General features: G+C 44.4%; 1 protein-coding gene across 1 annotated transcript; it reads right to left on the bottom strand.

Annotated features, from left to right (window-relative positions):
• Positions 1 to 9,955: 9,955 nt before the first annotated feature.
• LOC149911921 (olfactory receptor 14J1-like) lies at positions 9,956 to 12,144 on the bottom strand. The gene has a single exon (XM_090133031.1). It carries the CDS (start codon positions 11,021 to 11,023, stop codon positions 9,956 to 9,958), a length of 1,068 nt encoding a protein of 355 aa, XP_089989157.1. The 5' UTR covers positions 11,024 to 12,144.
• Positions 12,145 to 14,973: the final 2,829 nt, after the last annotated feature.

Raw genomic sequence — 14,973 nt, 5'->3', positions numbered from 1 at the left:
TTCCCAGTCTGTCCCCTAACACACCTATGTTATTTTTTTTTAATGTTTAAAATATTTAATTATATTAATAGATACATTTTTCTTTGCTGTTCATATATATGCGTAATTATCATTAGTGGTTATTGTGTTCCTAAACATGTGTTTGGATTCCAATCACTTCTCTGAGGCATCATCCTGCTTTCTTTCTCCTGGAGCCCACAGGAACTCGGGGTCAGTGCTGACTCTCTCACAGCCTCTGTGTTCCATCTCTGTATCTGCAGGCAAATGAGAGGCCAGCAGGTTCAGTGGTCATGATATGGGCTGGATTAGCAAAAGGATCAATGTATTAGTATAAGGATCAATATATTACATTAGCAGAACGAATCAGTGTGTACTCATCTTAAATGTTACCAGTTTAGCTTTGCTTCGTGTGTGAACAGCCCTGTTTTTATCACTTCTGTTTCACAGAAGCACTGCAATCACATTTGTTTGCCTCCGCCAGGTGCAAGGACTTGTTCTTGAGTTTGGTATGAACTGTTGGCAGTTATAGTGCACCAAGACAGAAAGCTGCTGATTGTGCAAAACAAGCAATGGAAATTTGCCAAACTGGGGGAAAGGAGCTAAAAGGTGAGCCAGGGTGCACCATGATGAAGAGGAAGATGAACTAAAGGGGAGGAAGTAGGTGCTGTGAGAAGGAGGACGTGCGGTATCAGGGGCTGTGCTGGGGGCACATCTATGTACCACTGCACGCATGCTGCCACACAGTGCCTGCACTGAGCTGCCACGGGCTGCCTGTGGGGTGATGGGGCCGGGCTGTCCTGCAGAGGGGAAGGCACACGGAGCCTCCTGCTGCAGGGCTGGGACCCCAAAATCAGCCTGGAACTCAGCGCCCAGCTGTGCTGTGCTCACCTTGCCTGGCTCCCAGGTGCCTCCTATGCTGCTCTGTCACTGCCCCTCCCCTACAGGATGGGAGAGAAAACAGAATTCAACAATTCCTGGTTTGAGGGAAAAGGTGCTTTATTCTTTCCTTGCTTAAAACCCATGAGAACAAATTGTGTGTATTAATGGCTACATATCAAATGCAATGTTTTCTGCACACTTTGGAACAGCTATTGCATTTAGCGTCCTTTCCACCTTAATATATTATTTGAAACCATACGTAACCCACAACACATGACTAATTGTTTATATAATTTAAATGATTTCCAACACAGAAATCTGCTCACAGTCAGTTAGGATTTCACATCCCTCTTGTTCCTTTACCTACTTACTCTAATTAAAATGATATGCCACTTTTGTATTTCTCTGTCCTCTCACATCCTGAGCTTTCTTTTTCTTTTCTTTTCTTTTCTTTTCTTTTCTTTTCTTTTCTTTTCTTTTCTTTTCTTTTCTTTTCTTTTCTTTTCTTTTCTTTTCTTTTCTTTTCTTTTCTTTTCTTTTCTTTTCTTTTCTTTTCTTTTCTTTTCTTTTCTTTTCTTTTCTTTTCTTTTCTTTTCTTTTCTTTTCTTTTCTTTTTTTCTTTTCTCTTCTCTTTCTTTCTTTCTTTCTTTCTTTCTTTCTTTCTTTCTTTCTTTCTTTCTTTCTTTCTTTCTTTCTTTCTTTCTTTCTTTCTTTCTTTCTTTCTTTCTTTCTTTCTTTCTTTCTTTCTTTCTTTCTTTCTTTCTTTCTTTCTTTTCCCCTAATATTTACCAATAATTCCCTAAAGTAACCCCGTGTACCCCTTAGTTATTTCTGTTCTTGCTGTCAGACCCAGTCTGTTGTGTCAGTGCAGTTCAGGTAATGATTCACTTCTGAATGCTTTGGTCATTTGCAGAACTCTGGACCATTCCAATAACAGCTCTCTGGATCCCAAAGTAAAGGTTGCTACGTTACAGAAACACACGCATCTATCAGGTGCCACTTGTAAGCAAAGAATCAATCTTACGAACAATTTCTTTGTGTGTGCTGTAAAAAGATGTGTTTTACTATAACACAACCACTGTCCTGAGATTCACAATGCTTTGTTTAGCTCAATATTTTAAGGATATAAATGAGAAATGAGTGCTTTCCCAAAGCTTCATTAAATGCTGTGGTTCTTTACGGTCAGAATGATAATGTGGATGCTTTGACAGTACATCAGTTACACAGACCGGTACAAAAATCTAGCTGGACTGTTGAAAGTCCTTTGGCATGATCCCACATCACATCCTTATCTCTGTGGAGAGATATGTGAGATGGATTTGAAGGGTTGCTTCCCTCTCTGCCCCGAGGAGCCGCGCTGGGCCGAGATTGGAGAGCAGTGGGGAAGTGACCTGAGTCCAGGGCCTGGGACTCAGGGCCGCAGCCTCCCCCCGCCGTGCAGAAGGGTTCTTCTCCCGGGGTCCCATTTTGGGACTGGCAGAGCGGTGATCTCTTCAGTTTGACGGGAAGGCGGTGGGACCAGATGCACTTGAGGAAGGCTGACAAGGGCTGAACTGGGGAATGGAACTGATGTGAGGAAATCAAACTCTATAACCACTGAGTAGTTCTAAAGCAGGTGTGTTTAATCAGGGCTGCATGCACGCCAGATGCAGAGGGGATATTGCCACCTAGCCTGCATACTGGAGGGCAAGAAATGCACATACTTAAAGAGCAGGCTGCTTACATATGCATTAGATGTCCACAAATAGGCTGGTTTATTACACTGACTCCCAAAAATGATTGATACCCCCCCTCAACCCTGAGTCTCAGTTATTTTACACATACCGTCTTTGCGATGAAAGTCATTGTGTTACTTTCTTAAGCTTGGGTTAGGATGGAGGACGCTTGGCTGCTTCTGGTTGGTCATCTCATCGACCACAACTCCATTCACCAATCTGCTACTTCTTCATTAATTTGTGGTTTTACTGTCTGAGCCTGCAACCTTGCATTCCAGAGATAGGATAGTTAGCATCGTTATTGCGAAAAATGAGAGAATGACTGTCAGTGCTAATTGCCTGTAGAAAATGATGCTGTAGAAAAGCATGTTACTGGCAGCGAAAACTTGGCTAAGCAAAGTCAAATCTGCAGCTGCCAATTCAACACTATGAAGGCAAAAAACTTTTGACTTAAATTATTTTCTACAATTAATTAAACCTGGGGTAAAGGGTGAGTAACGGCAGGAGAAAAGTGTGAGTAAACTCAGAGTAAAGTGATAGTAAAACCCATAGTACAGATTAAACCTGGAGGGAAGTGTGGGTAAACCCTGGAGTAAGGCATGAGTACACCCAGTGTAGAGTAGGAGTAAATGTGTAGTGAAGTGTGTGTAAACAAGGAGTGAAGTGTGGGTGGAACCGGAGTAAAATGTGGGAAGACATGGAGTTAACTGAGACAAAAACCAGACTAAAGTATGTGTAAACCCAGAGAAAAGTGTGAGTAAATGTTGTCTAAAATGTGAGTAAACCCTGAGTAAAACGAGTGTGAGTAAAACTTTGGTACAGGGTGAGAAAAAGCAGGAGTAAAGTGTGAGTAAACCTAGAGTAAATTTTGAGTAAGCTTGAAGAATGAGTAAACCTGGAGTAAAATGTGAGTAAAAGCCAGATAAAAAGCCAGTGTGAGTAATACCAGTGCAAGTGTCAGTAAAAACAAAGTGTGAATAAACCTGGAATAAAATGTGAGCAAACCTGGAGAAAAGTGTGAGTAAACCCAGAGAAAGAGTAAACCCAGAGTAAAGTGTGAGTAGAACCCATAATAAGTTGGAACTACAATCCTGAGTAAAGTGTGGGAAGACACAAAGTAAAATGTAAGTCCAGCAAGAGTAAAGTGTGAGTAAACCTGAAGTTTGAATGCACCAGGAGTAGAGTGAGTGAACCTTGAGTAAGGTTTGAGTAGGACTGATTTCAATTGTGAGTGAACCTGGAGTCAAGTACCCTGATCCCAGGGTAAAGTGTGAGTAAAAGCCACAGAAAAGACAGGGTAAAGCAAGAGAATGTGGTAACCTGGGGAAAATTGTGAGTAAACCTGGAGTAAAGTGTAAGTAAACTTGGAGTAAACTGTATGTAAACCCAAAGTAAAATGTGAGTAGACCTGGAGTAGAGAGAGAGTAAACCCTGAGTAAGGTCTGAATAAACCCAAAGTAAAGTGTGATTAAACCCAGAGTTACTTGTGAGTGAACCTGGAGTCAAGTGTAAGTGAAACCTGAAGAAAAGACATAGTAAACCACGAGTTAAGCGAGAGAAAAACTTGAGTAAAGTGTGAGTAAAATCCAGAGTAAAGTGTAAGTAAAACCAGAAGTAAGGGGTGAGCAAAACCAACAGAAAGGTGTCAGTACAACCTGAGTAGAGTAAGAGTAAACCCGGAGTAAAGGGAAGGTAAACCTAAGATAAAGTGTCCATTAACCTGGTTCAAAGTGTGAGTAAAACCAGGAGAAAAAGTAAGGGTAAAGATGGAGAAATGTGTGAGACAACCCAAAGTAAAGTATAAGTAAACCCAGAGTAAGGTGATAGTAAATGTGGGGTAAACTGTGTGAAGATACAGAGTAAATTGTGAGTTCACCTGATGTAGAGAATGAATAAGCTCTGAGTAAGGTTTGCGTAAACCTGATGAAAAGTGTGAGTAAACCATTGTAAAGTGTTAGTGAAACAGGAGTGGTGTGAGTAAAAACCAGAGAAAAGAGTGAACCACGAGTAAAGTGAGAGTAAACCTTGAGCACAGTTGCAGTAAACCAGTAGTAAGAGGGGAGTCCACATGGAGTAGAGTAAGAGTAAACCCGGAGTAAAGTGAGAGTTAAACCAGGTGTTAAGTGTTTGTAAAGCCGGTGTAAAACGTGAGTAAAACCAGGAGAAAACTAAGGTTAAACCCGGAGTAATGTTTGAGATTACCTGTAGTAAAGTATGAGTAAAACCCAGAGTAGACACAAAGTAGAGAGTGAGTAAACCCTGAGTAAGGTCTGAAATTAGCAGAAGAAAAGTGTGAGTAATCCTGGATTAGATTGTGAGCACAACTGGAATAGAGAGTGAGTAAAACCTGAGTAAGATCTGAATAAACCCGAAATAAAGTGTGAGTAAATTTGGAGTGAACAGTGAGTGATCCCAGGTTAAAGTGTGAGTGATCCCAGTGTAAGCTGGGAGAAAAGTAAGAGTAAAGCCAGAGTAATGTGTGAGTAAGACTTGAATAAAAAGTGAGTAAAAACCAGAGGAAGTTGCAAGTAAAACCCTGAATAAAGTCTGGGCACATCTAGTAAGTGAGTAAGAGTAAACCTGGAGTGAATTGTAAGTAAAACACGAAGGTGAGAGTACACCTGGAGTATGGTGTGAGTAAAACCTGGAGAAAAGTAAGAATAAACAAGGAGTGAGAAAAAAAGGACTAAAAAAGGAGTAAAAAAGGAGTGAAAGTGTGAGAAAACTTGAATTAAAGTTTGAGTATACCTGGAGTGCCAGGAGAGGCTATACCTGTGTCAGATCCTTGGTACATAACAGAAAGAATTACACTGGTAGTTGTGCAATTTCTCCCTTGTCAATAGGGGGTGTGCACCCATCACTGCATTAATGAATAAAATGCCCTTCCCAAACATCTTTGCCTGATGAGAACTTTTTATCCTGAGCGTGTTTCTCACATTCTCAATTCACATCGAGTTTTCTCTTAATTTGCTGTGTTTGCCTCACTCATTACTCCCAGTTTTATACAGTTACATCTAGGCTTTTTTTAGACTTTACTCCAAGATTTACTCACGTTTTACTCTAGGTTTTCCCTCAATTTAATCCAGGTTCTACACACACGCTACACCGAATTTTATTCACATTCTACTCTGGGTGTACTCACAGCCTACTCAGGTTTACTCATATCTACTCTGGTTTTTACTCACAGTTTACACCATGTTTACTCACACCTTACTTTGTGTTACCGCACACTTTACACCGAGTTTACTCACACTTTACTCCGGTTTTATTCACACATTTTTATCTTTTATTCACATTTTACTCAAGGCTTACTTGAACTTTTCTTCAATTTTACTCATACTTTACTCTGGATTTACTCAAAATTTCTCCAGATTTTACCAACAGGTCTTTATCACACTTTACACCAGGTCTTTCTCACACTTTATTCTGAGTTTACTTACACTTTACTGCAGGTTACTGACACTTCTACATGGGTCTTACCTTCCACTCTGGCTTTTGTGCACACTACCTCAGGTTTACTCTCAATTTGTAAAGGGTTTTCTCTTACCTTTCTGCAGATTTTACTCACTCTCTACTCTGGATTTTACTCACTCTTTACTCTATGTTTTCTCTGACTTTGGGTTTTACTCACACTTTAAACTGGGTTTGCTCACACTCTATGTTTTCTCACACTTTATTTCAGGTTTACGCAGACTTGACTCTAGGTTTTACGCTTTACTCTGTTTTTTTTTCTGACACTTTACTTAAGGTTTATTCACACTTTACTCAGTGTTTACCCCAAATTTACAACTTTTACTGACTCTTTACTCCGGGCTTTACTTGCACTTCACTCCTGGTCTACTCACACTTTCATGCAGGTTTACTCACACTTTATTGCATTTTTCTCACACTCTACTCCAGGCTTACTCAAACTTTTCTTCAAGTGTTGCAAAGTTCAAACTTTACTCTGGGTTTACTCAAACCATTCACAGTATATATTTACATTTTAGTTCGGGTTTTACTCACCGTTTTTCTGGTTTGACTCACACTATTTTTTCTGGGTTTACTCACAATTTACTCCAGTTTTCATCCAAAACTTTCATCCAAGTTTTCTCATGCTTTTCTTTGGATTTACTCACATTCTTCTTTGTGATTACTCACACTTTAGTTCTGGTTTTCTCACACTCTGCACTGGGTGCATTCACAATATGGTTTTTCTCACACTTGATTTCATGTTTACTCAGTTACTTCAGGATCACACACACTCCACTCCCAGTGTACACACACTTCAGGTTTACTCCAACTTTTCTTCAGGCTTACTCACACTTTTATCTGTGTTTACTCAAACATTATTCCAGGTTTATTCTGAATTTACTCTGTGTAAACTCACACTTTACTCTGGGTTTACTCTTACTTTTCTCTGGTTTTTATTTTAGGGTTTTTTTTTTTTTTTTTTTTTTTTTTCCTACAGGTTTATTCACACTTTTCTTTGGATTTCCTCATACGATACTCCAGGTGTATTCACACACTACTCAGAGTGTTCTCACACCTTACACTGGATCTTATTCTAACTTTACTCCACGTTTACTCACACTGAACTTCGGCTATACTCACACTTCATACTGTGTTCCCACACCTTACACTGGATTTTACTCACACTTTATTCCAGGTTTACTCACTCTTTACTCTGGGTTTACTCTCAATTTACTTTGGGTTTGCTCACACGCTTCTCCTGGTTTACTCAGTCTTTTCTCTTGCTTTTACTCACACTCTACTCCAGGTGTTCTCTCTGTACTCCATGTTTACACATGCTTTACTCAGGGTTTACTCACACATGACTCCAGGTTTACTCACACACTATTCCGACATCGCTCACTCTTGTATCCAGGTTTACAAACAGTTTAGTCAGGTTTCTTCACACTTGACTTCAGCTTTACACAAAATTTTCTCTGGGCTTACTTGCACTTTACTTCAGATTTACTCAGACCTTACTTGAGGTTTGCTGACTCACTACTCTGAGTGTACTCACACTTTACTCCGGGTTTACACACAGTTTATCACTGAATCATAGATTCATAGATTGGCCTGGCTTGAAAAGGACCACAGTGATCATCCAGTTTCAACCCCACTGCCACGGGCAGGGTCACCAACCACCAGACCAGGCTGTCCAGAGTCACATCCATCCCAGCCTTGAATGCCTCCAGGGATGGGGCATCCACAGCCTCCTTGGACAACCAATCCCTGTGCTTCACCCTCTGACTGAAAAAGGCCACAATGAGGTCTGCCTGCAGCCTTCTCTTCTCCAAGCTAAACAAGCCCAGCTCCCTCAACCTTTCCGCGTAGGAGAGATGCCCCAGCACTCTGATTACCTTAGTGGCCCTCCTCTGGACCCACTCCTCTGGAGCTCCACGTCCTTTCTGTACTGGGGGCCCCAGGCTGGACGCAGTACTGCAGATGGGGCCTCACAAGAGCCGAGTAGAGGGGGACAATCACCTCCTTCTCCCTGCTGGCCACCCCTTTTTTCATGCAGCCCAGCACACAGTTGGCCTTCCGGGCTGCAAGTGCACACTGCTGGCTCATGTCCAGCTTCTCATCCACCAGGACTCCCAAGTCCTTCTCCACAGGGCTGCTCTCAAGGAGATCCTCCCCCAGTTTGTATAAACACCTGGGATTGTCCTGGGCCGAGTTCATCACCTTGTGCTTGGCCTTGATGAACCTCATTAGTTTCACATGGGGCCACTTCTCCAGCCTGTCCAGGTCCCTCTGGATGGCTTTCCTTCCCTCCAATGGATCAACTGCACTGCTCAGCTTGGTGTCATCGGCAAACCTGAAGGGGGTGCACTTGATGCCATCATCTACGTTGCTGATGAAGATGATGAAGAGCAGCAGTGCCAAGACGGATCCTTGAGGGACACTGCTTGTGACCACCTCCACCGTGACCCAGAACCGTTGATCACAACCTGTTAGCTGCATCCATTTCACGGTTTTATGCTTCTGTTATTGGTATTATACATCATAATGTCGTGTAAAGCACGGGTAATTAAAGAGCTAATATTCCAGTTCACTGGACCGGCAACTTTGAAGATACCTGGTTCTCAGAAGAGAAGAAGAGCTGCATATCCCGGGGTATTTCACGGTCAGAGAGGAAGATAAGCCATAAAATAAAATAGAATATCAGTCAAATGTGTTGTGGGTTAGGTGTCGTTGCCAATAATATATTAAGGTGAAAGGGACGCTGAATGCAATACCTGTTCCAAAGTATGCAGGAAAAAAAAGAAAGGGGAAAAAAAAAAAAAAAAAAAAAAAGCCTGCATTTGATATGTAGCTACTAACACTCACAACTTATTGTCATTGGGTTTTAAGCAAGGGAAAAATAAAGCACTTTTATGCCTCAAACCAGGAATTGTTGAGATGTGTTTTCTCCCCCATCCTTTTGAGGAGGGACAGTGACAGAGGAGCACAGGGGGCACCTGGGAGCCTGGCAAGGTGAGCACAGCACAGCTGGGTGCTGAGTTCTAGGGTGATTTTGGGATCCCAGCCCTGCAGCATGAGGCTCCGTGTGCCTACCCCTCTGCAGGACAGCCTGGCCCCACCGCCCCACACGTAGCCCCCGGCAGCTCAGTGCAGGCACTTTGTGGGGCAGCATTCGTGCAGTGGTACAGAGATGTGCCCCCAACACAGCCCCTCATATCATGTCTTCCTTCTCACAACACATACTTCCTCCTCTTTAGCTCATCTTCCTCTTCATCACAGTATACCTTGGCTCACCTTTTAGCTCTTTTCCCCCAGTTTGGCAAATTTCCACTGCTAGATTTGCCACAATCAGCAACTTTCTGTCTTGGTGCAGTATAACTGCGAACAGTTCATACCAAACTCAAGAACAAGTCCTTGCACCAGGTGGAGGCAAAAAAAGTGATTTCAGTGCTTCTGTGAAACAGGATTGTTGATAAAAACAGGGCTGTTCACACACCAATCAAAACTAAACTGTGAAGATTTAATATGAGCACACACTGATTCTATTTGCTAATGTAATATATTGATCCTTTTACTAATACTTTGATCCCGTTTGCTAATCAAACCTATATCAGCCCCATGGTCCTTGCATCTCATTTGCCTGCAGATATGGAGATGGAACACAGAGGCTGTGAGAATGTCAGCACTGACCCAGAGTTCCTATGGGCTCCAGGAGAAAGAGAGCAGGGTGATGCCTCAGTACAAGTATAAGGAAGCCAAACATATGTATAGGAACATGATAACCATTAATGATAATTACACACACACATATATTTATGAACAGCAAAGAAAAATGAAGCTATTAACATAAATATGTATTATAATCTGTAAGAAACTTAATATAGGTGTGTTATGGGACACACTGGTAGTCATTTGTTGAGACAGATGTGAAGTTTATGCCTGCTGAAATGTGACCATGACATCATTTTCCTCACTGCATTCTTGAGCACCTGGTTCCTCATGCTGTAAATGAGAGGATTCACTGCTGGAGGCACCACTGAGTACAGAAATGACACCACCAGGTCCAGGGATGGGGATGATAGAGTCGAGGGCTTCAGATAGGCAAATGTGGCAGTGCTGACAAAGAGGGAGACCACAGCCAGGTGAGGGAGGCATGTGGAGAAGGCTTTGTGCCGTCCCTGCTCAGAGGGCATCCTCAGCACGGCCCGGAAGATCTGCACATAGGACACAACAATGAAAAGAAAGCACCAAAATAGCACAAAAATACCAAACACAAGAAGCCCTAGTTTCCTCAGGAAGAAGCGTGAGCAGGAAAGCTTGAGGATCTGAGGGATTTCACAGAAGAACTGGTCCAAAACATTCTTATGACAGAGAGGCAGTGAAAATGTATTTGTAGTTTGCATCCCAGCGTATAGAACCCCAGTGCCCCAGGCAGCTGCTGCCATGCTGGCACAAGCTCTGCTGTCCATCAAGGTCCCGTAGTGCAGGGGCTTGCAGATGGCAACATAGCGGTCATAAGACATGATGGTGAGAATGCAATACTCTGCCGATATCAGGAAGACAAACAGAAAGGTCTGTGTAGCACATCCAGCATAGGAGATGTGCCTAGTGCCCCAGAGGGCATTGGCCATGGCTTTGGGGAGAGTGGTGGAGATGCAGCCCAGGTCGAGGAGGGCGAGGTTGAGGAGGAAGAAGTACATGGGGGTGTGCAGATGGGAGTCGAAGGCTACAGCTGTGCTGATGAGGCCGTTGCCCAGGAGGGCAGCCAAGTAGATGCCCAGCAAGAGCCCGAAGTGCAGGAGCTGCAGCTGCCGCGTGTCTGCCAACACCAGCAGGAGGAACTCACTGATGGAGCTGCTGTTGGGCATGTGGAACTTCTGGGCATGGAGATCTGTCCAAGAAGTACAAAATTCAGTGACAATGAATTTCTGTGTGGAAAGTGTGCATTCAGCTCTGTGATTTGAGATACATTTCATGAGGTTGAGTTTGCCAGGAGTTATTCTGCCCTTTGTCTCTGAAGGAAGCAGTTTTGTCCCTGTGGGTACATGGGAATGTAGTGGTGTTGTGGGGACAGATTTTCTTTCCAGAATGCGTCAGATGAAATCACTTCTAATGCAGAAGTACTTTTTAGCATCTGCACAATTTATGCCAGAAATGTGTGGGAAGCAAATAGAAGTTTTAATGTTAGGTTTTTTGTTTTTTTTTTTCATACAAATACTCATCGTACTCATGATGCCCAAGGAGTTTTTGCCTAAATAAGAAATCCTGAGCACTTCTGCTGCACTCAGCATAGAAGGCTGTGAGTGAAAGTTGAGAGGCAAAGGGATTCACCTCTGCTTACTGCAGGGTAAGGGGAGGTGGTTGGACTTGCTTCCAACTGCTTTGAGTTTGTAAATTTTGAAGATGGAAGATGATTGCACTTCTGTGTTACATATAAAGAAGCCAGATCCTGCTGAGAGAACAAGAATGCACTGCCCATAACAAATATTCACCGTTTCTCCAGGGATCTGAGCAAGGTTTCATCATCACACTCTTGCAAAGGATTCCTACCAGTCATTTCATCAACAACACAGCATTTCCTTGCACATAGCCCTTCTCTGCTTCACCCCTGGTCTTGGCTCTCCAGGCTATAGGAAAGATTTGCATCCTTAAGGCCAGTTCACAGTTATGAAGGACACATCAGGGAGATGGCATCTCAAATAAGGCAAAGCTAACTCCTTCCCAGCCTCACAGACTGCGTTGCCCACAGTCCGAGGCAGTCACTTTCAGGCCCTGTGGACTGCAGAGGGTGATGGACATGTGCCTAGGGAGATGCTCTGCTCTGCTCTCTGGAGCTCTGTCTGCACAGGAGGTGATTCATGCATCGGACATGATGATCATGAGGACAGAGATGTTTCTGGGTGGGAGTTTCCTATGAGGAAAGTGTTGGCACTTCAGGATTATCAGTTGATGTGCTCAAAATTGACAAATGATTTACCCTTCCATAGAAGCAGGAGAGAGAAAAGTTGGCCTAAAATTCCCGCTTTTGTTATCCTTATACAAAGGTCCCTGGCAGTGCCCTGTGGTGCACTCTATCTGTGATCCCCCTGCCCCAGGCAGTAGCTGTGGCAGCAGAAGGCCCCTGCCCTGCCCTGCCCTGCCCTGCCGGGGGGCTCCATCCCCCCCACGTCTCCCCACAGTGCCCTGGGCAGCTCCCCAGGCAGGCTGAGTGCTGAGTGCGGAGTGCTGAGCCTGGCAGGCGGCAGAGTCCCTGCTCTGGCACACAGCCCCTGGGGCACAGCAGGGACCTGCTCTGCAGGACAGCCCTGGGCACCCGGCTGCAGCCCCGGCTGCACAGCCTGCAGCCGTCCTGGGACACGCAGCCCTCAGGGCTGTGCTCTGATGCTGCAGCACAGAAGCTTTCAGCTGGAGCAGGTCTTTTTCCATGATCAAGAAACAGTTTATGCAGCCTGACCTGTACTGGGATGTCCCAGATTTAGTGATCCCTCCAGGAAAAGCAGCTGCATTACCTTCAGTGAGAGTCTTACCTTGTCAAGGGCTGTGAGCAATGCTCCTTTAGTGAGTTTGCAGCCTAACGTGTCACACAGCCTGTAAGGTCTCCTTCTTCTGTCCCTGTCACCTGCAGATCATGCCCCCAGCCCTGCTGCGTGCTGCACTGGAGCTGCTCCTGGGCACAGTTGTCTCTCTGCGGTGCTGCCCATTTGTAGGACCTCCCTTTGTTCCAGGAGCCCAGCACAGCTCAGCAGCAGATGATGTGATTTCCTTCTCTCCATGGAGATATCCATGGCCCTCCTGAACTGAGAGCTCCTCCAACTCAACAGGGTCATCACTATAGAACGTACTTCAAAGTCAGCTCAACTAACCAACACATCCACTGGATTACAGAAACACAGTTGTTCCTGCAAGAAGAAATTTGATCATGAGAGAAACAAATGGCAAATCTGGAAATCCTCCATTCATGACTTGTAAATGCAGTCATAAGATTACAGAATCATAGAAAGGCTTTGGCTGGAGGGGACTTTGAAGATCACCTACTTCCAAGCCCCCAGCCATGGACCGGGTTGCCAACAACCAGATCAGACTGTCCAGCACCCAATCCATCCTGATCTTGAATGCATGCAGGGATGGATCATCCACAGTCTCTTTGGGCAACATTTTCCAGTGCCTGCGTGTAAGAAGTTTCTTTCTAACACAATTTAAAAGCCATTTCAATTTGTCCAATTACTATCAGGCCATCACATCCTTAGCCTAAAATTAGGCAACTCATCAGCTGATGGAAACCCTGGAGGTGAAGTGGGATTCTGTCCTTCACAGAACCATGGGAGCTGGGAGTCTCCTTAGCTGAGTTCAGATGTGCACACTGAGGTGTCTGTGTGTGAGCCCCTCGTCTGAATCCTTGCTCTTTATTCAACAGGGACTGCACTGCTCACACACAGACACAGTGATGACCAAGGTGCCTGGGGTGATCCTAGCTATGTGCTCGTGCTTGTAAACTGTGGTGGAAAATCTGTGAGACAGTTTTAAACAAGAGCAAGAAAAAGGACATAGGCAATTACAAAGCTGGCAGACTCTCTTAAGTACCTGGCATAATTATGGAAAAAAATGATGCTGGGAGTTACCGAGAAACACCTGAAGGACAATTCTGTCACTGGTCACAGCCAACACACATCCATGAGGGGTAGGTCTTATTAAACTTAATGTCCTTTTATGACAAGGTCACACTTCTAGTTGACCAAGGGAAGCCAGTTGAGGTTATCATTGAGGATTTCACTGGAGCTACTGATACTGTTACTTAGATAATTCTTCTGGACCAATTTTTCCTGCACTGGGCTAGACAGAAATATAATCTAATGTGTGAGCAGTTGGCCGATGGGTCTGGCTCTAAAGGGTTACATTAAATGGGGTTCTATCAGGCTGGTGGATGTTCACTAGCAGGGTTCTCAGGGCTCCATTTGAGGGCCACTTCTCTATAATGTTTGCATCAAGGACTTGCATGTAGGACTAGAAGATGTTTTGAGTACATTTGTTGATGATATCAAGCTGGGTACAGCTGTTTCCTCTACTGAGGGTAGAGAACACTTTGAAAGCATTGTGGACAAGTAAGAGAACTGGGTAAACAAAAAATGCACATGAAGTATAACCAGCACAAGTCCCCAATTCTGCACCTGGGTGTGGGCAACCCTGGATGTACACATTAACTGGATATGGGACACTGGAGAGCAGTGCCACTGAAAGGGATTGGGGGTCCTGGCCAACATCAAATGGAACGTGAGTCAGCAGTGTGCCCAGGCAGCCAGGAAGGCCAACTGTCCCCTGGGGTTCATTGAGCATGGCATTGCCAGCTAGGTGAGGGAAGGGATTGTCCTCATCTGCTCTACTCTGCTGCAACCTCACCTGGAGCACTGGGTGCACTTCAGGGCACCATAGAACATAAAAGACTTAAAACTATAGGAGACTGTCCAAAGGAGGGCACTAGAACTGAGAGAGCTGATGTTCAGAATTTCATTGAGATTGACTGCTTGTTCAGACTGGGCCATTCTCACATCCCACATCCTGGGATGAGACACACTGCCCACATGGCACTTGGGCCTCACGGCATCCTTGCACCCCATGCAGAGTCTGGCAGCTGCTGTCCCACAGTCTTTCATTTGACATCAGACAAACCTCCATCCCACTGCCCCAGGAAGGGCCCTGAGCCAGCAGGAGGGACACGATCTCCCTGCCAAGGCTCTGGGGATCAGGCCTTGGCCTTTCTGCTTCACAAGACAAAGGAGGCTTTGCTCAGCATCACAGCCACCATCCCAGTGCCTTGGTCTGCCTGTAATCATGGCTTCCAATTATCTGCTCTAACAAGTCCCTGGGGAAGCTGGCTTGTGAATGGCCCTCAGTGGGGCCCATTAATACTCCAAGAAACTTCACTGTTCCT

Source organism: Phasianus colchicus, unplaced genomic scaffold, assembly GCF_987193195.1.
Source record: "Phasianus colchicus unplaced genomic scaffold, bPhaCol1.hap1.1 HAP1_SCAFFOLD_51, whole genome shotgun sequence".
In the NCBI taxonomy this organism is placed as follows: Eukaryota; Metazoa; Chordata; class Aves; order Galliformes; family Phasianidae; genus Phasianus; species Phasianus colchicus.
This window is presented reverse-complemented; position numbering and strand designations above follow the sequence as displayed.

Bases quoted from the DNA above. Each gene is read 5' to 3' on its own strand.
- LOC149911921 (XM_090133031.1), bottom strand. From the start codon at position 11,023: ATGAAATGTATCTCAAATCACAGAGCTGAATGCACACTTTCCACACAG.